The following is a 26642-nucleotide window of genomic DNA, read 5'->3' on the forward strand; positions in this document are numbered from 1 at the left end:
AAGAGAAATTATTAAAAACTAAAAATGGTGAGTCCAACATTGTTTTAATTCATTTGGAATATGAATAAAAACATTACATTAATCAGGATCTCTCTCTCTCTCTCTCTCTCTCTCTCTCTCTCTCTCTCTCTCTCTCTCTCTCTCTCTCTCTCTCTCTCTCTATATATATATATATACAATAAAAGTGTTTGGTGAAACTTATTCAGATAAAACTACAAACTTTGAGATTTTACTTGTCAACAAAACAAGGAAAGACAACTTATTATATGCCAAAAAAAAAAAAAAAATTACAATTAGGCATACCTGATCAACAGTTTTATTGTAAACAGATTTGTTGTTATTCCCAGAGTGATTAATGTAACAATAATAATTATATAATTCAAATATTTGGCATTTTAGTACATTATTACAGTAAAATGCTGTTTTGTATATACTGTACCATACAGGTGTACATTAAGTCTTGATAAAGTGTATTGTATAATACAAAAGTTTTAACGCTTTCAAAAATTTGGATGAAATCCCAGGACACAAGCAAACATCAGACAGCTGGTCTGTGACGTGGATCATTAGCAGCAGTAAAAACCAGAGTTCACTTTACGGATCTGACCAGGCTGCCGGAGAAACGTCACTGACTGTCCTGTGGACGACCGATAATTAAAACCATTATTAATACACTGCCATAGCAAACACCCTCATTACGATTCATAATCTGTTGTCGGTCAGTTGCGTCTGTTTACTGCTGTGTGTTTATTACCTGGAATAAGTGGGATTGTAGTTCCTGTATTCAGGACGATTTCCAGAGCGAACGGGTCCTTACTCCCAGACTTCCACACTGAAACGCTCACTTCTGCACTCTTTACCAACCAATCCATCTTGTGGCCCAGATAGCTCAAACCTTTCACACTGAGGGCATCCACATCCGGTGGGAGCAGTGGAGCAAAGGCGAGATGCTCCTTCTGCACTCTAACACAGGACGGGTGCAAGACAGAGTAAAGTCTGTAGCCATTTCCAAAAAGCATCTTAGGACACATCTTTTCCAACTGCACCTGACCAATAAAGACTAGCACTTAACTATCCAATTAAATGTTGTTTGCTTGTTTGGAGAGAAAAAAATAGTTTGTGTACTGTGCTCGATTAACTGAGACTTCGCACTTGCAGGTTGTTGCCCTTGTTTGGTCGTTGCTTCTTTTGCTCTCCCCTTTTTTTTAAGTCGCTTTGGATAAAAACGTCTGCTAAATGATTAAATGTAAAGATGTGATCAAGAGAGTTTCTCTCTTTTCAAGCTGGCAGTGATTTTATTCACCTGAAGCCAGTGTAGCCAAACAGCACCGCCTGCAGAAAGCCGCCCATACCGGTGAGGAAGTTCACACATCCTGAGCCATCAGCCGACTCACTCCACACCTGCACAAAGAGACATAGATTAGATTAGATTAGAGTACTGCTTTATAGACATTGTGTACCGTGGATAGTATACTGTCTATCTATTTTAAATAGTACTGTATGTAACAAATGTTTAATTGTTGTCACATGACCTCATTATTGACCTCATACGCTTGTTCCTGCCACAGAATAAAAAATAATCAAATAGTTTACTTTAATCAAATAGTGTTATAAATAGTGTTATATTATAATAATTATTCCTGTGATCAAAGCTGTATTTTCAGCATCATTACTCCAGTCTTCAGTGTCACATGATCCTTCAGAAATCATTCTCATATGAGGACTTGATGCTCAAGAAACATTTATGATTATTATAAATGTTGAAAATCGTGATAAAATCGTGTTTGAAAAGGTTTGGGGTTTATCCATTGCACTGAAAATGGAAGTTCTGCATTGGATTGTGGGATATGGTTTCCATAAAATGTTCTCTGCTTGCATACTTAGTATTGTATTACTCTTGTATTGCATACAGCAAAAATAAGGTAAATAGTATGCAAATATAGGTAACACTTTAGAATGGTGAACACATTCACAATTGACTATGACTTTTGCCTCAATAAACTTCTAATTTACTTAGTAATGTTGTTTTTGTAGTGTTTATGTATTGGGTGGGATTAAGGGATGATAAGGTCATATGCTTTATATGTACTAATAAAGGCAATATCCTAGTAATATGCATGTTAATTAGTTAATAGTGCAATTTGAACCCTAAAATAAAGTGTTACCCAAATATAGTATGAGACGCGCTGGCATCTGCAGAGAGAGGGCTGGGACGTACCTGAAAGGGTTTCTGGATATTTTTGAAGCATTTCTGCAGAAGCTTTGTGGCTTTTTCAGCCTCTCCAAGTTCAAGCCAACCTAACGCGAACATGCCCTACAAACAGACGCACACATAAACGCATATTTACACTTCTTGCTCATTTTACAAGGAATAATACTGTGCACAAAACCAAAAAATAATAAGTATATTTTGGATTCACAGATAATAGGCTTTATGTCGAACATCACATGAGCATTGTCTCATTGCATCCGCTTGTCAGAGAAAATGATCTATGGACTCTTAAAGGGATAGTTCATTGAAAAATAAATTAATCTTCAGAACACAAATGAAGATCTTTTTAATGAAATCTGAGATTTCTCTGGATATCCATTGACAGCTATGCAACTTTCACTTTCAAGCCTCAGAAAGGTAGTAAAGAAAGGCATGAGGATGAGTAATAAATGACAGCTGGGAAAACCAGGTAGCTGCTGGTAGAGGTGTTAGTGAGGCCAGCAGGGGGCGCTCACCCTGTGGTCTGTGTGGGAAAGTGCGCTTTCCCTAACACCCCAGTATAGTGATGGGGACACTATACTGTCAAAGAGCACCATCCTTCAGATGAGGCATTAAACCGAGGTCCTGACTCTCTGTGGTCGTTAAAAATCCCAGGATGTCCTTCGATAAAGAGTAGGGGTGTAACCCCGGCATCCTGGCTAAATTTGCCCATTGGCCTCTGTCCATCATGGCCTCCTAATCATCCCCCTCTCCTGATTGGCTTATTCACTCAGTCTCCTCTCCACCAATCAGCTGGTGTGTGGTGAGCGTTCTGGCGCAATATGGCTGCCGTCGCATCATCCAGGTGGATGCTGCACATTGGTGGTGGTTGAGGAGATTCCCCCCTTCAATGTAAAGCGTTTTGAGTGCCTTGAAAAGCGCTATATAAATCGAACACATTATTATTATTATTATCCCTTTAAGGTAATCAGCTAACCTAAGCCCCGTTTCCACCAAAATTACCCGGAACAATTTGTACCAGGAACTTTTTTACAGGAACTTTTCTCCCCCCCAGACCTGCAACTGTCTTCGTTTCCACCGCGATAAAGTTCCGTGAAGATTAGGCAGATTAGTCCGGTGATGTAGGACTGCGCGCGACTGCTCCTCCAAGCCAGTGACGGACAGTAATCATTTTTGCGCGATCAATCGCAATCATTTTGTCACATGCAGTTTGTCTGCCGCATCAAAAATGTCGCCGCTGTTTTCTCCAGCCGCTGGAGTGTGTTAACTGTAGCCATAGCAACTCTTAACGGCACCCAGGACTAATACAGTATTATATAAGCAATTTATCTGTTGTAAAGTGTAATAATCATCTCAGAAAAAAAAAAATCTTCTGTCAGGCGCAGTTTAAGTAAAAACTTATATACGCTGTGTCATTATTCCAACATTATCTTCATAACTTATGAAATAAAAAGTTTACCCCTCAGAAAAATGAGCTTTCCTCTCTTGTCAACATGAGCGTGGTGGGCGCTGTCACGTCATGTAAGGACACACACTTAAAAGTAATCGGTCAGGTCATTACATGGTGAAAAATAGACTGTAAAAAAATGAATAACGAGCATGGAAGAGATTCAAGCTGTGCTGCTTTTGCTGGTTATGTATAACGTTAGGTTTACTAAAGAGGTAATTAACAACGACAGAAAAGAGCAGCATATTCAGAAAGCTTGTAAAGCTAGATTTAAAATGACAATGTACAGTCTTGTTCAAAATAATAGCAGTACAATGTGACTAACCAGAATAATCAAGGTTTTTAGTATATTTTTTATTGTTACGTGGCAAACAAGTTACCAGTAGGTTCAGTAGATTCTCAGAAAACAAACAAGACCCAGCATTCATGATATGCACGCTCTTAAGGCTGTGCAATTGGGCAATTAGTTGAAAGGGGTGTGTTCAAAAAAATAGCAGTGTCTACCTTTGACTGTACAAACTCAAAACTATTTTGTACAAACATTTTTTTTCTGGGATTTAGCAATCCTGTGAATCACTAAACTAATATTTAGTTGTATGACCACAGTTTTTTAAAACTGCTTGACATCTGTGTGGCATGGAGTCAACCAACTTGTGGCACCTCTCAGCTGTTATTCCACTCCATGATTCTTTAACAACATTCCACAATTCATTCACATTTCTTGGTTTTGCTTCAGAAACAGCATTTTTGATATCACCCCACAAGTTCTCAATTGGATTAAGGTCTGGAGATTGGGCTGGCCACTCCATAACATTAATTTTGTTGGTTTGGAACCAAGACTTTGCCCGTTTACTAGTGTGTTTTGGGTCATTGTCTTGTTGAAACAACCGTTTCAAGGGCATGTCCTCTTCAGCATAGGGCAACATGACCTCTTCAAGTATTTTAACATATGCAAACTGATCCATGATCCCTGGTCTGCGATAAATAGGCCCAACACCATAGTAGGAGAAACATGCCCATATCATGATGCTTGCACCTCCATGCTTCACTGTCTTCACTGTGTACTGTGGCTTGAATTCAGAGTTTAGGGGTCGTCTCACAAACTGCCTGTGGCCCTTGGACCCAAAAAGAACAATTTTACTCTCATCAGTCCACAAAATGTTCCTCCATTTCTCTTTAGGCCAGTTGATGTGTTCTTTGGCAAATTGTAACCTCTTCTGCACATGCCTTTTTTTTAACAGAGGGACTTTGCGGGGGATTCTTGAAAATAGATTAGCTTCACACAGACGTCTTCTAACTGTCACAGTACTTACAGGTAACTCCAGACTGTCTTTGATCATCCTGGAGGTGATCATTGGCTGAGCCTTTGCCATTCTGGTTATTCTTCTATCCATTTTGATGGTTGTCTTCCGTTTTCTTCCACGTCTCTCTGGTTTTGCTCTCCATTTTAAGGCATTGGAGATCATTTTAGCTGAACAGCCTATCATTTTTTGCACCTCTTTATAGGTTTTCCCCTCTCTAATCAACTTTTTAATCAAAGTACGCTGTTCTTCTGAACAATGTCTTGAACGACCCGTTTTCCTCAGCTTTCAAATACATGTTCAACAAGTGTTGGCTTCATCCTTAAATAGGGGCCACCTGATTCACACCTGTTTCTTCACAAAATTGATGACCTCAGTGATTGAATGCCACACTGCTATTTTTTTGAACACACCCCTTTCAACTAATTCAACTAATTGCCCAATTGCACAGCCTTAAGAGCGTGCATATCATGAATGCTGGGTCTCATTTGTTTTCTGAGAATCTACTGAACCTACTGGTAACTTGTTTGCCACGTAGCAATAAAAAATATACTAAAAACCTTGATTATTCTGGTTAGTCACATTGTACTGCTATTATTTTGAACAAGACTGTATATTATTATCAGCTATTTCGGACATTGAACGTGAGATGGCTGAAACGAACGCGGCGCGTGCCATCAGACAGAGAGCAAGACTGATATTTACTGAACGCAGAACGAACCTCGCAAAAGACTTTTAAAAATGCCGGTTGAAATAAAATGCTAAACCAATCAGCACGTTCAGCGCCCAAGTCCCGCCCTCGAAAGTTTTTGAACTTTGAAAAAGTACTACCTCGCGAGCAGGGCGTTTGGAGGGGGAAATATTTACCCGGAACTTCATTTAGACCCTGGTTCCTGCGGTCTAAACACACCGAGTACCACCCAAAGTTCCTGGTTCCTGGGTAAAGTTCCTGCGGGCGAAACGTGGCTCTAGATAGTTATTTTATTGCTGCTGTTTTATTCAATTTAAACAAAAATTAAAATCTTGGATATCAATCAGCACATGCGATGAACACCGGTTATGCTCATCTTTGCTCACTCCTTTGAAGGCATCTTGAGAAAAATGCACATACAAAAGACCAGAACCGGAAGCGAAGTGGCCTGTTTTACAGAATATGGAAGTTTGTTTTGCATAACCCCCCATTATACACACACCCCACAAAGAGCATGATGAGTACGGCATAGTATGTGTTACTTACCCATGTCATGGCTGGTCCGAGTGGATCTGTGACGGCCTCATATGCTTCCAGATCATTGCGTCTGACCTCTGGGGTCATGGGGAGAGCCAATGGGTATCCGAGCAACACTGCGTCTGCCTGCTTGACTCGACTTCCTGAGGAATATAAAGCAGTCGCACACAACATTACCTTCAAAAATATATATATATATTAAATTGCAACAAAGAATACAACATTTAAAAGCAAAATGACAATGAACTAAATATTTTATATGACATTCTTACAAGTATTACATTCAGTTTAGTTATTAAATTAGTTTAAAGTGGTCCTATATAATGCCCCTTTTTAAAATATGTAAAATAAGTCTCTGATGTCCCCAGAGTGTGCATGTGAAGTTTTAGCTCAAAATACCCTTCAGATTTTTTTTTAGCATGTTAAAATTGTCACTTTTTGATGGTGAGCAAAAACGCACCATTTTTGTGTATGTCCCTTTAAATGCAAATGAGCTTCTGCTCCTGGCCCCCTTTCCAGAAGAGGGCGGAGCTTCAAGAGCTTGTGTTAACCGCTCTAATTACCTCAAGCAGACACACACTAAAACTGTTCAGCCTTTTGTGTTCAAATCGACGTTGGTGGTGAAGAGACTCAAGAAGAAGTGACGACATCTAGAATGAGACAGGACGTTTCTGAAAGGCTAGTTGATGAATTTATGAAGCTAATGTGGAGTTACTATCCTCAAGTCATTGATTAGCATATTCTGTCATGATAATCTATAAATGGCTGGTGTGGGAACTGTTGTAAGACACACAGAGCCAGAGAATATCTGCTGAATGAAGAGAGAACAGGTATAGTTTAGTTTAGTTATCATTATAACTTGTGTTTTCATCTTGCTATTGCATTTGCGTTACGTACTGTGTTGCACTAAATGTGAAAGGATGGAAGGGAGAGCTTGAGCGACTCCTAAATGTGCTTTTCTACAACATCTCTTCCTCTTCTCAACATGGCCTTTGTTGCATATGTACATTTTAGGGTTAGTGATGTCACTAACCCGTGAAGAAGCTTTTGGCATAGTTAAAAAACGAAACTACATGCATTTTGTGGAAGAACATCGCTTTGGGTGTGCTTCGGCTCGGCGTCACTGTGCAGATGAATACGGTTCTCTTCTCATAACTAAAATGAGAGAGAGAGAGACTGATACTGATTACTGAAATCCTACTGACCGATTGACCTTGGCACAAGGGAACAGGAATTTCAAAAATAAACGAATTTCTGGATTTTAGGATTCATTCCTGCGGCACTCAATCTCTGAGGTGTCCTTGTTTAGAAAGGTGAATCCGGCACATGATATAAGGATGATTACTACAACATGAAGCTGAAGAGGGCATCTCACCATGTGTGTAGCCATCAAACTCTGGGTGATACTTCAGTTCTGGGTCAAAGGGAATTTTGATCTTATCAGCAACGTCCTGCCATGCGGGAGGAGCCGTCTGCGCTAACAGGCCGCACAACTCCACAGCAAACTGAAGACTACACATAGGAGAGGACAAAATAAAAACGTCTCATATATGTTCATAATTTCAATCCTCAGTAATTTTTTTGTTTTTTTTATAATAAACTGGATCGTTAGTTTGATTGTTTATAAAAGTAATAGCACATCAATCACACAATTTGAGGCATCATTCATGTCTGTAGCATTAACGGTGTTTACCACCGAGGGTTTGGGATTTGTTCAAAGCATCAGTGATTATGTACACACACACACACACGTAGTGTTTCCATGTTTTATGGGGACTTTCCATAGGCGTAATGGATTTCATACTGTACAAACTGTACATCCTATCCCCCTACACTGACCCTGCCCCTAAACCTACCCATCACACACACACACACACACACACACACACACACACACACACACACACACACACACACACACACACACACACACACACACACACACACCCTGCCCCTGCCCCTGCCCCTGCCCCTGCCCCTAAACCTACCCATCACAGGAAACATTCTGCATTTTTACTTTCTCAAAAAAAACTCCTTCTGTGTGATTTATAAGATGTTTTCCTCATGGGGACCAAAAAATGTCCCCACAAGGACAAGGATTTCGGATATTGCCATCTTTGTGGGGACATTTTGTCCCCATAACGGAAGGATTACACACACACACACACACACACACACACACACACCTGCTTTGGGCGACAGCATTGGTGAACACTGAGTTGTCAACCGTGAAGTAGTACTCATCAGGAGGAATCACACCTAACAAATGAACAACACAAAGAGAGAGAGCATCACCTAATTAATTTATATATATATATATAATGTAATATTTATTTGTATTATACTTTATTGTATATACATATATTGTACATATACATTTATATTATACATTTGTTACTTTATTTTAAATTAATTGTAGATGTAATTATTAATTTTTAAGACCTGAATGTGCAATAAAAAAATGATAAATTATTAAAAAATTCAAAGCATTCTGTGCTACTTCAGCCATTAATTCAAGTATTTGAATACATGCATGACCAATGATGTCATGACCAGTGTTGTTTTAGTATTATTTATTTACTAATATATGCTATACTGTATAATAGTTTTGTTGTTAATATTTTGAATCCACTTTAATTTTGATATTTTCAGTTTTCATTTAAATTTTTGTGTAAATCAGCCATTCAAAAGTAGTAATTTTGTAATGTTTTGCCATTTTTTAAGTTTTATTGTTTATAATGTTTTTAATTTGTTTAAATAATTATTATTTTTAATTGGTTTATTTTTATTTCATTCTTAGTTATATGTTTTAGTAATTTTACTTAGTAGTAACTTATTTCAGTTAGTTGTAAAGACAACAACATTTGTAATTGTCATCTAATATGTTTTTCATCTATTACACACACACACACACACGGTTTACCTTTGATATGGTACTGCTGGTCAGTCGGGTCCCATGTGACCCGTGAAACCCAGTAGTCAGCCACGCCCCACACCACCTCACTGCCCCGCCCTTCTTTGAACATCTCCAGGTCCTGTGATGATAGACGAGACACAGAAGATGCACTTCTGGTACAGGTGTAGGAGTGTTAACGAGTGTATCCGCTGTACCTGTGTGAGATAGAAGTACTGCTGGAAAGCCTGAACCACATCTCCGTTGATATGGATCTCCTGCTGTGAATAAATTTCCTCTGGACAAACGTCATGGCCCGTTACCGCACTTTCCCATGCAAACTTCAATCCCTGATTAAATGGGAAGTAAGGCGGAATATAAGAGTATAAAAAGCTACAAATAATTTAGAAACAGCCCCTGTTTACCCACTGCACCTGGTAGCCCATCTGCTGGGCGTTTGCTCGGGCACCTTCTAGTGTTCCCACACGGTATTCCAGTACAGCCTTGGCCAGACAGGGATAAAAGAGCGCAACACTGGGGTACATCCATGTGTCCTGCAGGGGGAGCCACAGAGACAAAATAAAAAATCTTCATAAAGCTGCAGGGTTTTTCAAACTGGGTGGGACACAGTTGTCCCGGGCTGGGGGTCCATGTAAAATGTAAGAATATATATATATATATATATATATATATATATATATATATATATATATATATATATATATATATATATATATAGTGTTCTGAATGAAAATCATGAGATTAATTATTTATAAAAATATAATATTTCACAATATTACTGGTTTTACTAGATTTTTTTATGAAATGAATGCAGCCACAGTGAGCAGAAGATAGTTCTTTCAAAAACAATACCATATCTTACAAACATTTAAACGGCAATATATATGTGACCCTGGAGCACAAATACAGTCATCCAGTCACACAGGTATGTTTTTGGCAATAGCCAACAATGCACTGTGTGGGTCAAAATTATTTATCATGATTATCATTTCTTTTATGCCAAAGTTCATTAGGATATTAAGTAAAGATCATGTTCCATGAAGATATTTTGTAAAATACCTACCATAAATATATACAAAATGTATTATTATTAGTATATAATAGGTGTTGCTAAGTAAGGACTTCATTCGGACAACTTTAAAGGCGATTTTCTCAATATTTTTATTTATTTTTATTTATCTTAACAAACCATACATCAATGAAAAGAAGTTCAGTTCTGCTGAGTAGTTGTTGTACAATAGCATAAAACTAATAATAACTAATTTTTTGAAAAAATTAATTAATAAATCATTCATTCAAATTTGTCATATGGAATTTTGCAGTATTTATTATAAATTATTTATCACCACATCATTATTTGTTTTATATTTCACGTTCCCTCATAATGTTTAATCAAAATGGCTTCCTCTCCATCTTCATCTCTTTTCTGATTCTGAGTCCCTCACTTGAGATACACCAATAGCAAACCACAACCATCAAGCCCCGCCCAACATTTGTTCTTGTTTGAGAAGCGGTTTCACTTGGAAATATGTCACAATATATAAGAAAAGTCTAACACAACTTCTTCAGTTTCATACTGACTTTAAACTCACCTGGTCCCAGAACACATGCCCGAGGTAATCCTCATCTTTGTTCCCGTTTGACAAACCCCCAGGACTGACCCCTCCGAACACAAACGGCCCGTTTGCGTCCTTAACTGAAGATGGGAAAGAACTGAGAAGATAAAACATGCAGCCAATCAGAGCACGGTTCAGGGTCTCTGCTCCCACCACCTCAATGCTGCTCCCCTTCCACAGCTCCGCCCAGCTCCTCCGGTGGGAGGGGCTTAAGTCACCAGTATCAATAAGCCCCAAACCAGTGTCAAAACATGATTTGGCGCTGCGGTCGCTCCCGGCGAGGGCAACCAGGAAGACCCAGCTGGACTGGCTCTGGTCCGGCGGGAGGGTAAGAGTGGATGCGATGGGCGTCCAGATCAGGTGCACAAATGGACGGACTCCTCCAGGAGTCTCTGAAGAGATGGTCTGTCCAAAAATATGCCTGAAGAGAAAAAAGGGTCTGCTGACACGTGTAGTGTTTATGCGTTCGACATAACGAACTAGCCTGGTTAAAACCAGAGCATTCTCAGTAGTAACTGAGTTATGGTCTGGCAAAGCTTCATAGGCAAATCATTTCCAAAGGGGCGTCACCAACGGACGATGACGTAGCAGAGCGACGGAGGAACATCAGAGACAGCAATTCTCTGTTTGTGATTTCGAGGAAGATGTTGCAATGGCTTCTGACGACTTTTGCCGCTGTTGTAAAAGAAATATGATAATAGCTGATAGCTGGTGTCCACCGCAACGTTTTGGAAACCCTAATAGCACCTCAGAGTGACTGAAACATCTCGGATTGACGGTCGAACAGAAAGCATCGAGCTCTGATCACATTTGTCCCCGTTGTAAGGCATTTGTATTGCGATTAGAACGAGATTTGCAATATTTTGAGAATAAAATAATATTGAGGAGTCTTTGGAAAGTTGTGTCTCAAACTTTGTTCAGATTCAGTCATTTCAGATGTGTTAGAACACTTTCAGACTTGAGCGTAGTCACGCTAGTTATTTATTTACAATTTTTACATGACTACTAGATCTAGTGTGAGGAAATAAGCACAGAAAGGCAAGATACAGAGCTGCTGTGTGTGTGTGTGTGTGTGTTAGCACATGATCACACTCCCCATCCTCCTCATCTCAGTAGCCGGTGTAATCCACATCTGGTAGCGAGTGTTGTTCTTTACTCGGGTTTTAACGAAAAGGAAAAGTTTAAATGGCTTAAATCAGACGCGATAGCTGATTCGAACGCATGAGGAGTCCCGGCATCCTGCTTCGTAATGTACAAAATCTGTACGTGTCTGATTGGTGCCGCGATTTCGACGGATTAGAAATTGGCTTGAATGAACTCTTTGCCAGACTACTTGCTGAGCAAATCTAAATTTGTTGTCTGGGTTTTTTCCAGGTTAATAATGAACACTAATCTTGTACAGGCACTGTATTAAGTAGTGCATAAAGTACTGAATGAAAAGTTTTTCTGTTGCTTATATATTTTGTCGTCGAACACCAATTTTAAAATGAATATGCCAATAAAAACAAGAAAGAAAGAAGTCCAACTGCAATTCAAGATGCAAATATTATAAAGAGGGCGTACCTCCCGCCCTTGTAGTCTGGTGCATCCTGGAAATCAATGTCATCGCTGTGGGGTTTGAAAGAGCTCTGTAGCTGCACCGTGATTGGCTCGGCACTGGTTTCAGAGCGCTTGAGGAGAACTTCCATCACCAGAAGGTTTGACTGCGGCCGGTGAGCGTACAAAACCTGAGTGGCCTCGAAACGAGACGTGACCACGGTATGAGAGAAAATACCTGATACACAGAGAGAGCGAGTCTTGAAGTACATGTTTAAATGCAGCATTGTGTGTGTGTGTGTGTGTGTGTGTGTGTGTGTGTGTGTGCCCTTGTTTATATTACATTGTGGGGACCAAATGTCCCCATAAGGATAGTAAAACCTGAGATCTCCTATATTGTAGGACCAGCCAGCGGTCCCCACTGTTCAAAAGGCTTATAAATCATACAGGATGAGTTTATTTGAGAAAGTAAAAATGCAGAATGTTTCCTGTGATGGGTAGGTTTAGGGGCTGTGTGTGTGTGTGGGCATGTTTTTGTGACATATGAGGTTGCAAATGTGTATAATGACATGGGTATGACACAGGTATTACAAGGAGAGGGTGAAATATGAGGACATTGGCCATGTCCCCACTTTTCAAAAGGCTTATAAATCATAAAGGATGAGTTTTTTTAGAAAGTAAAAATGCAGAATGTTTCCTGTGATGGGTAGGTTTAGGGGCTGTGTGTGTGTGTGTGTGTGTGTGTGTGTGTGTGTGTGTGTGTGTGTGTGTGTGTGTGTGTGTGTGTGTGTGTGTGTGTGTGTGTGTGTGTGTGATGGGTAGGTTTAGGGGTAGGGGCAGTGTAAGGGGATAGAAAATACGGTTTGTACAGCATAAAAACCATTATGGAATGTCCCCATATGTCACAAAAACAAACGTGTGTGTGTGTGTGTGTGTGTGTACTAACCTGTGTGCATGTCTAACTTGTACATGTGTCGTCCCACTTCCGCTGTCATCATTTGAACAGCTAATGGACATGGAATGTTACCGCGGTGACAAGTCCCGCCTTCCCCATTATAAACCCCGCCCATATGCATAACCAAATCAAACACTCTCCATCCCAGCAGCCCGTTGGCCAGCGCTGGCATGAATCGAGGGTCAGAGGGCAGAGTGTCAGAGGTGAAGATGTACGGGTCCACAGAGACAGAGGTCATTTTTTGAGGCAATTCTGCCGTCAAGAGAAAAACATCTGGAAAAGATGAGGAAAAATGAGGGGATGTGTAACTTAGATGCAGAAAGCCATTTGACATCCTATGACAAAAACTATAAAATAACAGTTTAACTGAAAATTATAATCAGAGAAAACCCTGTAATGTAAAACCTCATGACTAAGGTCAGAACATCTCTTAAAATATTCTTATTATTATCTTCATCTTCACTTCAGTCATCATACTTATGTAAGGCATGCACAAAAACTATGCAAAATTCATGTATATTTTTTCAAAATGATTTGGGGTCTTTTTATTCTTCTTTTTGTACATGTTTTTGTGAGCTTTACTCCTGTACTTTTACTCTAGGTGCCTTTTAAACCCGTGACAAATGCACTTTGATCACCGCAAACGAAAATAAAAGTTTTACCAATGCAAACAGACAGCTGAGATCCCTCTCTTTGACTGGCCATCAAAAGAATGATGTTACTTATTTAACAGAAACAAGTTTCATGATAAATCTCAGTACTTACTGATGTATCAAACATCTGTTGTGCGTCCCTCGACTCGTCTCATTCACTGAAGCGGACGTGAAAAAAGAGGCGGAGCAACAGTCAAGTGACTGGAAAGGGCGGGGCGTTGCGCTCGAACAGCGTCTCTGATTGGTCAAGGACGTGGCTCCCTTTTTAAAATAAAAAATATGAACACGTCTCCAAAGAATCTTGCGTTTTAATATAAAGGCCGTCTTTCTAATGTGATTTGTTTTAAAATGGGTTCATTTTTTCCCCTTCATTTTTTATGTCACGGTCCCTTGTACTAAAACCAGTCGTAATTACAGGGCGGTTTAGTTAGTTGTTTGAAATCCTCAGGCAAGAAGATGTAAATTAGGTCAGTGGTTAATGCCAGAAAGCATCTAATATTAGTTTCTATTACGTTACATTATTATATATTTTTCTACTCACGATAGTTATGCACTGTTACATGTATTTATTTAATATAATTTATATATTTTATCCAAAATGTATATTTATTTATTTTAATAGGCTATAATTAATACATAGCAACTAACCTTTTTTCTTCATTTTAATCATACCTTTAATCATTTATTTATTTAATGTATTTATTTATTTATTTATTTATTTTAATCTTATTACTTTATTTTCTTTTTTACAGTTCTTTTTCAGTACAGACTTTTTCCAGTTTAAAAACCCCTGACTTAATGAACACAACGGTTTCAAAATGCACAAGTTATAATCATTATTTATGTTGTAGAATAAAATATAAATTTGTAAAAATAGTAAATTAAATTGTAAAAAAATAAGTAATAAATTAAGTATATAATATCAATTATTTTGTGAAAAGTTGTGAAAACAAAAACATTAATAACATTAATTTATTAAATTTTAAACATTTAAACAACATATTAAAACATTTATTAAACATTAATAAATATTTTTAATGTTGTTTCTCATTCATCATTATAGAAGGTTACCCAAGTATGACAATTTCTGCTTTGTAGAAACAAAATGCAAACAATTTTGTTGTAGAACAAAACATGAAAGTTACATTAAAGGAATAGTTCACCCAAAAATGAAAATTATCCCACAATTTTCTCATCCTCAAGCCATAGGTGTATATGACTTTCTTCTTTCGGATGAATGTAATCAGAGTTATATTAAAAATATCCTGACACTTACAAGCTTTATAATGGGAGTGACGGGGCCTATTGAGTTTAAAGCTTAAAAAAGTGCATCCATCTATCATAAACGTACTCCACACGCATGGGGGTTAATAAAGGCCTTCTGAAAGAGAATCGATGGAGTTTTGTAAGAAAAATATCCTTATATAAAACTTTATAAAGTCAAATATCCGTCACTTACACTTCCGTAACTTACACAGAAAGTGTAGCATCTCTACAGTGGCGTAACTTTGTTTTAAAAAGTGGGTGGGACATAAATTGTGTATCATATGCACATGAAAAACTGCGTACTATATGCACGCCAAAGCTCATTTTGACGTATGAGGGGCGCTCATACGTCAAAATGAGCTTTGGCGAGCATGATATGCACTATATGGCGTATTAAGGGGGGTAGCATTGCTGATACAATGTTATATCAGATGTCCTGAAATCAATCAAATAGTTCATTTATTGATATAGATCTCGTTTAATTATTGCATCTAAACACCATAAAGCGTTGTGCCAAGATTTTTCACGTGAATAAAGGCATAGATTTGCACACTTTGCTTATAATCCCTGGTCTAGTCTGTTAAACTTGTCAGAAGTTCTCGTTTCTAATCTGCCCTCGTGGTGTATTTTTTTCTCTCATCAAACCGAATACCATCAGTGGTTGTACATCAAGAGCAGGGACAGTTTTTGTGCATTTTGTTTCGTGATCTGACCGGAACAAACAGAAAGTCTCTGCAACGGCGTTAAGCGTTAGATTAAAACGCTCGTCTGTGTGAAGACTGAGCCGCGAGAGAAATCTGCACCACTGATAACAGCGGCAACGCCTGATTGCCTCTTATTTAACAAACGAATGAAATGATACTCTTCTAGTTAACCAGAGATGTTTTGTTTTTATTAGTTAGGTTCATTCGTGAAGCGAGATGTTTCAAAAAGTGGTGGGGACATGTCCCACCCATCCCACCCGCAAATTACGGCTATGCATCTCTAGCAGTTCAAAACGCTCACACTACATCCTACATTATACGTGTCATACGTCAGGTGCGCTTTTTTTGTACGTTTTATACAGAATGTGGTCTGTTGGAAGCTAGATATTTTACTTTCTAATTTTTCTTTCAAAAACACACCTCAGAAGGCCTTTATTAACCCCCTGAAGACGTGTGGAGTACTTTTATAATGGATGTATGCACTTTTTTGGGCTGCCATTCACTGCCATTATAATGATTGGAAGAGCCAGGACATTGTTTAATATAACTGATTGTATTCGTGTGAAAGAACACTGTCATATGCACCTAGGATGACTTGAGGGGGAGTAAATTAATTTTTGGGTGAACTATCCCTTTAAGTAAATGGAACTCTTGCAACTCTTGGTCATCATGACACTAGTCAGGCTCTAGATGGCGCCAAACCCTGTTCGGTTTCCCTTTGGCAGCGTGCCGGAGTTTGGGGTTCCAGACCCTGGGAAAAGAGCAGCTTTACCCTTATAAGGCCGCAATCCATCCGCTCCAGACTTTTCCTCTCCGCCCTCCCTTCCTCTCCCTCTCTCTCCCTCAGGCCGCAGGGATATTTACAGCAAGACTGGCTCTGCGTACCTTATTAGGAGCTGTCCTTGTTGTCAGTGTATATGTAGATGAGACAAACAGATGAGAGGATGGCATTCATTCTCAAGGGTCATTCAGTGTTTTGCCAAAGGTAACGAGAGGCAAATGTCTGATCCGCGTAGCACGTGTCGGAATCTCCCTGGAGTTCATACTGAAGAGACTTTTAACGTTTTTTCACCCTCTTGTTTTTCCGTTATATTCTTATTGTACTCTGAAGTGCTAAACAAGGTGAAGAAGTAGGCCGAATGAATCATTTTGCCTTTCACTCTCACACTGTCCAGTTTTACTGTAACTTCCTGTCCTTCTCTCTGTGGGAATGTTAGATTCATTATTCCAGCTGTTTCTCCTCTCTCTCTCTCTCTCTCTCTCTCTCTCTCTCTCTCTCTCTCTCTCTCTCTCTCTCTCTCATGATAGGGGACATCTGGTTGTGCGCATTAGGGAGAACTGGAGAAAGATGAGAGAGAGACAGACTGACAACTTAATAGCTACTGCTAAAAATGAAGACTTTAATCAAACGTTCACATGATTTTGAATCTTCAAATCTGCACATACCCCAAAATACTAAACAAAAAGTGAATTGTGGTAAACATATATATATATATATATATATATGCACATTTGATGTCTTAAAAATGCTTAACAGAATGTGCTGTCCAATAGATTAATCGCATCTACCAAAAAAGTTTGTATATAGGCCTATATATATATATATTTGTGTGTGTATATATGTGTGTGTGTGTACATACAACGACCAGGTATAACATTATGACCACCTTCCTAATATTGGTCCCCCTTTTGCTGTCAAAACAGCCCTGACCCATCGAGGCATAGACTCCACTAGACCCCTGAAGATGTGCTGTGGTATCTGGCACCAAGATGTTAGCAGCAGATCCTTTAAGTGCTGTATGCTCCTTTAAGCTCGACTGGATTGAGATCTAGGGAATTTGGAGGCCAAGTAAACACCTCTGACTCGTTGTTGAGCTCCTCAAACCATTCCTGAACCATTTGTGCTTTGTGTCAGGAGCATTATCTGCTGAAAGAGCCACAGCCACCAGAGAATACAGTTTCCATGAAAGGCTGAACATGGTCTCAGCAATGCTTAGGTTGGTGGTGTGTGTCAAACTAACATCCACATGGATGTATATGTATATATATGCATACATACATGTATTTATTTACATTTATGCGATTAATCGATTTGACAGTACTACTTTAAACATATTTAATGACCCAAAAATGTTGAATTGAACATCCAAATCAAAAGTGCATACACATATTGTAAAAAATACTATTTATAAAAATACTATATAGAGTGTACAAATGTGTGTATGATGTCGAGAAATGCTATCTAAAATGTTCAATTAAAAGCTTAGCATTTAACATGTATGTACTACAGATATACTTTGATGGCATGCGCATGTATAGGAAAGTTAACTATGCATGTATGTGTAGTTGTGTACATATGTATGTAAAATGTATAGTCACTGTTTGCAGAAGAATTATAACTTTGTTAGATTTCTTTTTGCATAAGGAAAATATGGAGGATCTGGAGATTTGATTTCTGTTCAATGTATCTGTACCCTATAAATCTCTTCAATTTAAAAAATAAAATGTTATGATTGACAAACAAAACCACAAAAATGCAGATGAATTTAATGTTTAAATGCACGTTCACAAATTCTATATTGAATGTTTATATGAAATGTTGGGTTTGTGTCTAAAAAGGTTAATAATGCAGCACTGATTCCCCTCTGAAACTGATGAAATCAAACATGGCTAATAATTCTGAGCATAACATTAGAATCAAATGTTTGAAAACTTATACATTATGATGCCCAAAAATGCTGTTCAGGAAGATTTTGAAACGGTTGTTTTGTAGCACAAATTGCAATAAACAATACACCCGAGAAGAGAAATGGCAAAACTTCAGTAAACAGGCACTAGGCTACAAACACAGATATTTTATTAAGTGCCAACAGTCATTTAATATATTAGAAAAACAACACGTGGAGAAAATAGAGCTAATATCATGTTACAGTTTATAGCGGTATGAGTTCAAATGCGTAATATTTGCACATTTACACAATAAACAAAAGCCATCGCCCTCGCTTCGGAAGACGACGGGAGCAAGGATGGATCAAACAAGGGTAAAAAATACGAAAACAGACATTTCCGCATTGCTCGCCACAAGTGTCGTTTTTAAAATAAAGATGCATAGCATAACTGGCTGCGAAACAACAGCCTGGCGTGTTTTCAGCAAGCATGAAAATCTGCACCAATGTCAATGAATGATTGTCGAACTGGTCTGTGGAGATTTGAGTGACATATTCAGAGAACCTCTCAATCGTGTGTGTCTGTGTGTGTGTGTGTGTGTTTGTGCAAAGATGCAAAAATACTGCAGACTTCAGCTGCCTGAGACTCGTGGAATGTGTGTGGAGTGTGTGCGCTCACGCTTTTATGGGAATGTGCATGGTGCACGAGTGCGAGTGTGTGTGTGTGAGGGAGAGAGAAAGAGAGAAAGCTCTGTTGCATCTTCTCGCTTGCTGGCCTCCTGAGAACACGGATGAAGTTCACACACGCACACAGTCCTGCAGGAAGGTAAAAGATCACGGCTGAGCGCGACCCGTCGTGAAACAGTGACATTCTTCTCTGTAGTTCCTCTGATGTTCCTCTCCTCCTCTGTTCCCTTCTTTGGCTCTCGGGAAGGATTTCGGTGGGGGTTGTGAGTGGTGGACAGTTTCTCTTTCTCTCTTCTGCTTGTCCTTCTCTCGCTCTATTTGGAGAGTTTGCTGATGACTCTGATGAGCGCGCCGTTCTCGTCCTTCAGCCTCTGGTTGTCCGCTCTCAGATCCCCTAAAACCTGCAGCACACACACACACACACATACGCAAGGTCTTTTTACCTGTCACACGAGTTTCTCATTCAAAGGAGTAGCTCACACTAAAATGTCAATTCTGATCATTTACTCACACTCGTGACGTTCCAAACCCATATGACTTTTTTTCCTCCAGGGAACACAAAAGGAGATATTTTGGATAATGTTCAAGCTGCCGTTTTCCAAATAATTTAATAATAGTAGTATAAATAGTAATATATTTAATATCAATATATTGTTTTTGTTTTACATTTTAGTTTGATTGGCCACTTACTGACCAGGAACTGTGAATTATATAATAACTGTAAATAAAACCGTAATTAATAAAAATTATATACATAAAATAAATACATTTATAATATTGTAATATATGACAATTAAAATGCATGCATTCATTTTTTATTTTATACACACAAATAAACATTCACATTTATATTAAATATATATTTATAATGTAGTAATACATATTAATTGCACAATAGAGATTAATAGATATTAATGTTTTACTTTTGTTTGACCACTGACTAGGGACTAATTATATATTATTAATAATTAAGATGATTAATTTTAATAACAGCAGCAACAATTAATAAAATAAATATTAATATATTACCTTTGTTTGGCCACTGACTGTCATTTATGTCAGTTATATTATTAAATGTTAATATATTCTATTAGTTTTATTGGCCACTAAGCAAGGACAACTGTGTCATGTATATATTAATAATAATTAATAAAATCTAAATGAACAATAATAACAATGAATACAATCACTATTTAAATATTTTAGTTTTACAAAGGAAAACTAATTCGTTTTTTTCGCCCACTTTGTCAGTTTCAAACTCGGCTGTTGCGGTTTTGATATTATATTTTGCTACAAACTCGAAATAGAAACCAGGCAACCATCACAACTAGTTAGAACAGAAACTCATATTAATATTGCAGAAGTATGATTTATCGTTTAGGACTTTGTGTCATGCCAAGTAAGTGTGTAAGGCACACGCCTCATCAAACTGGTTTTACTTGTGCTGGCTGTATCGCTCTCAGGGATACAGTATTAAGAGACACATTCTCTCCATTTCAGTGGATTCACAATGCTTCAGTCGCCTCTAAGCCAATCAGCATCAGAGCTGACTGAAAGAGCCAATCAGAACAAGCCTTCCGTGAACATGCGCTCTCACCTTTAACTCCTCTTCTAACTCAGCGGCTCGCCTCTCTAACATCTTTTTCTCCTGAGGCCGAGAGAAAACAAACACGTGGAATGACATCATAAGATTGAAAACTTCCATACAGGGACATTTCCATATGTTTTTCATTACTTCAGTTGAATTTGATGTTCTGTAAACGAACCTTCTTTTCCATTTCCAACAGAGCTGTGCAGTCTGTGAATCTTTCCTGCCTCTGCAATGCACACAAACACAGTTAAGAGTCAAATATAGTGGTATTTGGTGTCACTGTTACTAGAAGAAAACTATACCAATATCAGTCTTGTTACAGTATTTGAATACAACCATTCAAATATGAAAATATCTGTGTGGTCTATTATGAAAATGACAGCAGTCTTCAGGAATTCAGCTGTATATTCTACCTTTACGACTATATATATATATATATGTGCCTCTACATGCACATGAACTTTAATGACATCCCATTCTTAATCCGTAAGGTTTAATATGGAGTTTGGGCCCTTTGCAGCTATAACAGCTTCAGCTCTTCTGGGAAGGCTCTCCACAAGGTTTAGGAGTGTGTTTATGGGAATTTTTGACCATTCTTCTAGAAGCTCATTTGTGAGGTCAGGCACTGATGTTGGACATGAAGGCCTGGCTCTTAGTCTCCGCTCTAATTCATCCCAAGGTGTTCAGTCGGGTTGAGGTCAGGAGTCTGTGCAGGCCAGTCAAGTTCCTCCACAGCAAACTTGCTCATCCATGTCTTTATGGGCCGACGCTTTGTGCACTGGTGTGCAGTCATGTTGGAACAGGAAGGGGCCGTCCCACAACTGTTCCTTCCCACAAAGTGGGGAGCATAAAACAGTCCAAAATGTCTTGGTATGCTGAAGCATTAAGAGTTCCTTTAACTGGAACTAAGGGGCCAAGCCTAACCCCTGAAAAACAACCCAACACCATAACCCCCCTCCACCAAACTTTACACTCGGCACACTGCAGTCAGACAAATACTGCTCTCCTGGCAACCGCCAAACCCAGACTCGTCCATGGGATTGCCAGACAGAGAAGCGTGATTGGTCACTCAGAGAACACGTCTCCTCTGCTCTAGAGTCAGTGGCGGCTGCTTTACTCCACTGCATCTCACGCTTTGCATTGCACTTGGTGATGTAAGGCTTAGATGAGCTACTCGGCCATGGAAACCCATTCCAAGAAGCTCTCTACACACTGATCTTGAGCTCATCTGAAGGCCACATGATGTTTAGAGGTCTATAGCTATTGACTCTTCAGAAATTTGGTGACTTCTGCACACTGTGACCCGCAGCATGCGCTGACCCCGCTCTGTGATTTTACTCTGTGAGTTGCTGTTGTTCCCAAATGCTTCCATTTTGTTATAATCCCACTAACAGTTGTGGAATATTTAGTAGTTTGGAAATTTCCCGAATGGACTTATTGCACAGGTGTCAACCTATCACGGTACCACGCTTGAGTTCACTGAGCTCCTGAGAGCGACCCATTCTTTCACTAATGTTTGTAGAAGCGTCTGCATGCTTCATTTGATGGATAGATGGATATGCTACAAAAAAAAGTTAATTTCTGACACTGCTGTCATGACAATCCAGCTGATTCATGTTCGTGTGTTTGTGTGTGTGTGTGCACCTGTGTGGCCTTCTCCAGCTCCACGCGGGTAATTGAAATGGTTCTCTGTGTGTCTGATAACTGCGACTGCAGACGGCGGTTCTCTCTGGACATCTCCTCAAACATCTGAAACACACGACACAGTCATATAACACACACACACACAAACCTCCTGCTAACACAATCAGTTTAACCGCAAACCCCTCCAGACCTTCTTAAAGTCCCGGGACTCCGATCCTCTCGTGAGGATGCAATCGTTCAAAACCGAATCAGACCTGAGAGGAAGGAAAGACAGAGAGAATGAGAAGGACACATGCTGACATCGTCAAGCACAGTGAAAGGTCAAAGGTCAGACTCGTACCTGCTGCTCACGTGTCTGTCTGTCTGTATGAGGGAGATGCAAAACATGTCAGCAAAAACCATGACATCCATAAAACTGACACTAATCAGACTAAATGTAATCAAATTAACTAATATACATGAAAACATTAAAATTACATTTTTAAACAGTATTTTATATTTCTGATATATATATATATATATATATATATATATATATATATATATATATATATATATATATATATATATATATATATATATATGAATATATAAATAACACTAATCAGTATATACATATAATGAAATGCATTCATATATTATATATATATATATATATATATATATATATATATATATATATATATATATATATATATATATATATACACACATATATATATATATACATATATATATATACACACACATATATGTAATATACATAATATATTTCTAATAAATACATTGTATTAAAAAAAGTGCTATTACTACAATCAATTAATTGTGCATTAACTATAATTATAAAATATAACTATAAATATACAGAATTTTCTCTCATCACTGTCAATCAATTAAATGTGCATGCTGATTGGCCAGACCTGTGGGTCCCGCCCACCACTGCTCTCCTCCTCTCCACTGGGGTCATATTCATCGCCCTGAAAATACATAGGTCAACATTTACATCCAGGACCTCTTTCTAAACTCCAGTTTGAATCACACGTCCTCATCTTCATCACCTCCCCAGTTTTTCCTCTCCTCCTCGCTCTGGCTCTCCTGCGCTCCCTCGCTCGTTCCTCACTGTCTGCGGCTGCGCTGTCTGCATCTGACACACACAATGCAGAACAAGTGTTACAGAAAGAGAGAGAGAGAGATACCTAAACAGATCAGCGTGCTGTTATGAAATCCAGTGATATGGGTTAAAGGCGAAAGGTCACCCTGTCTGTCAGGACGTGGAGCACCAGGGGGGTGTGTGAGTCCTAGCAAATCCGACTTCTGCAGGTTAGCGATACGAGAGCGCCAGCTCACCTCCTGCACACACACACACACATTCACAAAATCTGCTTTGATTAAAACATACATTAACATTCTCAATAACAGCTCAACAATTCAGCAACACAATTGAGTTTTACATTAATATTAATAAGAAACGTTTTCAAATCATCATATGAGAATGATTTCTGAAGGATCATGTGACACTGAAGACTGGAGTAATGATGCTGAAAATTCAGCTTTGATCACAGGAATAAATTACACTTTAACATATATTTAAATTTCGATTAAGAGACTACTTTGATATATAGATATACAGTACAGGTCAAAAGTTTGGACACATTACTATTCATAATGTTTTTGAAAGACGATTCTTCTGCTCATCAAGCCTGCATTTATTTGATAAAAAAATACTGATTTTTTTTCTTCTATTGTGATATATTATTACAATTTAAAATATTTGGTTTTCAATTTATTCTACTTTAAATGATCATTTATTTCTGTGATCAAAGCTGTATTTTCAGGATGGTTCCTCCAGTCTTCAGTGATCATGATCCTTCAGAAATCATTCTCATATGAGGATTCATTATGAGTGTTGGAAACAGTTCTGCTGCCTAATATATTTGATGAATAAAAGGTTCAAAAGAACTGCATTTATTCAAAATAAAATCATATTTTCAAATAATATAAATCTACTTCATTATCAATTTTTATCAATTTAACACATCCTTGCTGAATAAAATTATTGATTTATTTCCAAAAAAGAAAGAAAAAAAATGACTGACCCCCAAATGACTGATCAGTGTATATTGTTGTTACAAAAGATTTCTATTTTTAAAACATTTACTTCTTTTTTTTTCTTTTTATTCATCAAAGAATTATAAAAAAGTATCTCAGGTTATAAAAAAAAATATTAAGCAGCAGAACTGTTTCCAACTTTGAAAATGAATCCTCATCTGAGAATGATTTCTGAAGGATCATGATCACTGACGACTGGAGGAACCATCCTGAAAATACAGCTTTGATCACAGGAATAAATGATCATTTAAAGTAGAATACACTGAAAACCAATTATTTTAAATTGTAATAATATATCACAATATTACATTTTTTTCTGTAGCTTTGATCAAATAAATGCAGGCTTGATGAGCAGAGGAAACTTCTTTCAATATATATAGAGTAAGGTTTGTCGTGTGTTTGATGAAATCATTAACCGTAATCAACAGTAATATTGATTCTTTACTTATCCACCACCGCTAATCATCCACCCCGTCTGCTCCAGTGCAAACATCGACTCTTATTTTCCCATTTGAGAAAGTAATATAACCATCGAAAAATATGACCCATTTGACCTTTAACCTTTAATACTTCCCGAGTGCAGAACACACACAGATATTTGGATTAAACTCAACCTTTCTCACCCCTTCCTCTGCCTTCTTTTGCTTCGCGTCTTTCTCCTCCTCTTCTTTCTTCTCCTTTCCCTTGTTTTCCGTCTTCATTGTCTTCTCGGCTTCCTGCAGGTCTGTGAGAGTAACTCCCTGAAGAGCAAACACAACGGTCACACAGAGATGTCTGGAGTCCAGCTGCGTTTAAGTGCAACTGCTCTACACAAATGTTTTCCCTTTTTCAAGGTCAGAGTTCAGGGTTAAAGGTCATATAGCCTTAGACGGACCGCCTATGGATTGTTTAATACATATGCCACATGAAATTAACCCTATTTTCCCAGGCTACTACTATGAGCACTTCTGAGGAAGCACCAATTGGTAGAACTATCATGATTTCATATTTATCTGTTGCTAAATATTACATAAAAACAAAACAAACTGTGGTTGGTTGCTTTCCATGTCAAATAGATGAATCCAAGGCAACATTTCGAATTTTCTTTAATGTTTTTTTTAATAGACTGACCTGCGTGGAGCGTCTGGACTGACGGGCATGTCTGGATCGGGCTTTCCTTTGAGCTTCCGCTTCCTCGTCACGCACTGGAGTCAGATAGGACCTACACACACATACAAACTCAAGCATCAGCCAATGAAAACAATCCAAACGTAGCTAAAACTAGCTTGTAGCTGGTCCAAACTGGTCTAATGTTGCCTTCGTGTGCTATCGGAAATGTCCAACTTGCCATTTCTGAAGTTGTGATTACCAGCTCGTCGCATATAAGTGCTTTGTAGTCGGCAATAACAGGAATCATGGAGGACATTAGGTTTATTCTAGTCTATTTATTGGGAAAATCTTATTGAAGCCAAAATGATATTCATTATGGTTGTCAATCCATTCATTGACATTCAGTGTGTATAAACATACAATACGCTTAGGGTTGGGTATCGCTTGAATTTTAACAATTCCTAATGCTAGTTTTACGGAAGCTTATTGCATTCACTTGAGAAAAAAAAATCTACTCTGTTTTTCTGAATTAATGACTTAATTATCTCAGAATTATGAGATAATTTTTCATGAATAATTTTTTTTTGCTCTGTTTTTCTGAATTAATGAGATCCCTCAAAATCCAGCCAAGAGCTCTATTTTAGCTGGATTGCATGGAAGTAAACATGTCCCGCCTTTCAAATTTAATCCGGATTTATTTTACGTTGGGTTTGAGACATTGTCTTTAAGTAATAAAAATTGTATTGTTTTTAGTGCGTCAACTTTGTGCAGACAGCTCAAGACAGCAGAAATGAACATTCTGATCTGCTTGACATTGCTATTGCACTCCATGAGGATCCAGTATTTTCAACAATTGCCTGATTGTCTCGTGTCACCACGTAGCCAGCCTGAATGCATTTCAGATGCATCATCTTAACACGATCACATAGTAATGCGTATCAATAGTACGAGTGTGAAATCGTGTCTAATGTATATCGTCTGGAATGTATATTGTGTGGAATGTTTACTGAGATAATGCACGTGC

At 38.2% G+C, this 26642-nt stretch overlaps 2 protein-coding genes across 3 annotated transcripts in view; both read right to left on the minus strand.

Annotated features, from left to right (window-relative positions):
• Positions 1 to 302: 302 nt before the first annotated feature.
• Positions 303 to 14044, minus strand: pgghg (protein-glucosylgalactosylhydroxylysine glucosidase). Its single transcript, XM_067436145.1, has 14 exons — positions 13975 to 14044; positions 13201 to 13482; positions 12282 to 12492; positions 10695 to 11139; positions 9516 to 9635; positions 9300 to 9431; positions 9112 to 9223; positions 8375 to 8447; positions 7564 to 7700; positions 6198 to 6331; positions 2219 to 2314; positions 1304 to 1401; positions 755 to 963; positions 303 to 637 (listed from the first exon to the last, which is right to left on the minus strand). The coding sequence occupies exons 2-14, from the start codon at positions 13445 to 13447 to the stop codon at positions 567 to 569; spliced, it is 2085 nt and encodes a 694-aa protein (XP_067292246.1). The 5' UTR covers positions 13448 to 13482; positions 13975 to 14044; the 3' UTR covers positions 303 to 566.
• Positions 14045 to 18667: 4623 nt separating this feature from the next.
• zmp:0000001167 (protein phosphatase 1 regulatory subunit 12A) overlaps positions 18668 to 26642 on the minus strand; it is a 37875-nt gene continuing 29900 nt past the window's right edge. The window contains exons 14-25 of one of the 2 annotated variants that reach the window (XM_067437264.1): positions 25640 to 25730; positions 25153 to 25269; positions 23677 to 23770; positions 23479 to 23564; positions 23341 to 23397; positions 22761 to 22783; positions 22611 to 22674; positions 22421 to 22525; positions 20952 to 21002; positions 20783 to 20833; positions 19697 to 19731; positions 18668 to 19586 (exon numbers count right to left, since the gene is read on the minus strand). In XM_067437264.1, the coding sequence (XP_067293365.1) occupies positions 19580 to 19586; positions 19697 to 19731; positions 20783 to 20833; positions 20952 to 21002; positions 22421 to 22525; positions 22611 to 22674; positions 22761 to 22783; positions 23341 to 23397; positions 23479 to 23564; positions 23677 to 23770; positions 25153 to 25269; positions 25640 to 25730 (781 nt within the window). In that variant the 3' untranslated portion in view covers positions 18668 to 19579. The remainder of the gene's footprint in view (positions 19587 to 19696; positions 19732 to 20782; positions 20834 to 20951; positions 21003 to 22420; positions 22526 to 22610; positions 22675 to 22760; positions 22784 to 23340; positions 23398 to 23478; positions 23565 to 23676; positions 23771 to 25152; positions 25270 to 25639; positions 25731 to 26642) is intronic. The other variant, XM_067437263.1, reaches the window with a different exon arrangement.

The sequence above is a fragment of the Pseudorasbora parva genome, chromosome 25 (assembly GCF_024679245.1).
Source record: "Pseudorasbora parva isolate DD20220531a chromosome 25, ASM2467924v1, whole genome shotgun sequence".
In the NCBI taxonomy this organism is placed as follows: domain Eukaryota; kingdom Metazoa; phylum Chordata; class Actinopteri; order Cypriniformes; family Gobionidae; genus Pseudorasbora; species Pseudorasbora parva.

Bases quoted from the DNA above. Each gene is read 5' to 3' on its own strand.
- pgghg (XM_067436145.1), bottom strand. From the start codon at position 13,447: ATGACCTCTGTCTCTGTGGACCCGTACATCTTCACCTCTGACACTCTG. The intron at 8,448-9,111 runs GTAAACCGTGTG...TTCATTTGTTAG, and splicing joins CCAGCAGTACCATATCAAAG to GTGTGATTCCTCCTGATGAG. The intron at 1,402-2,218 runs GTACGTCCCAGC...CTCTTTGTGCAG, and splicing joins ATATCCAGAAACCCTTTCAG to GTGTGGAGTGAGTCGGCTGA.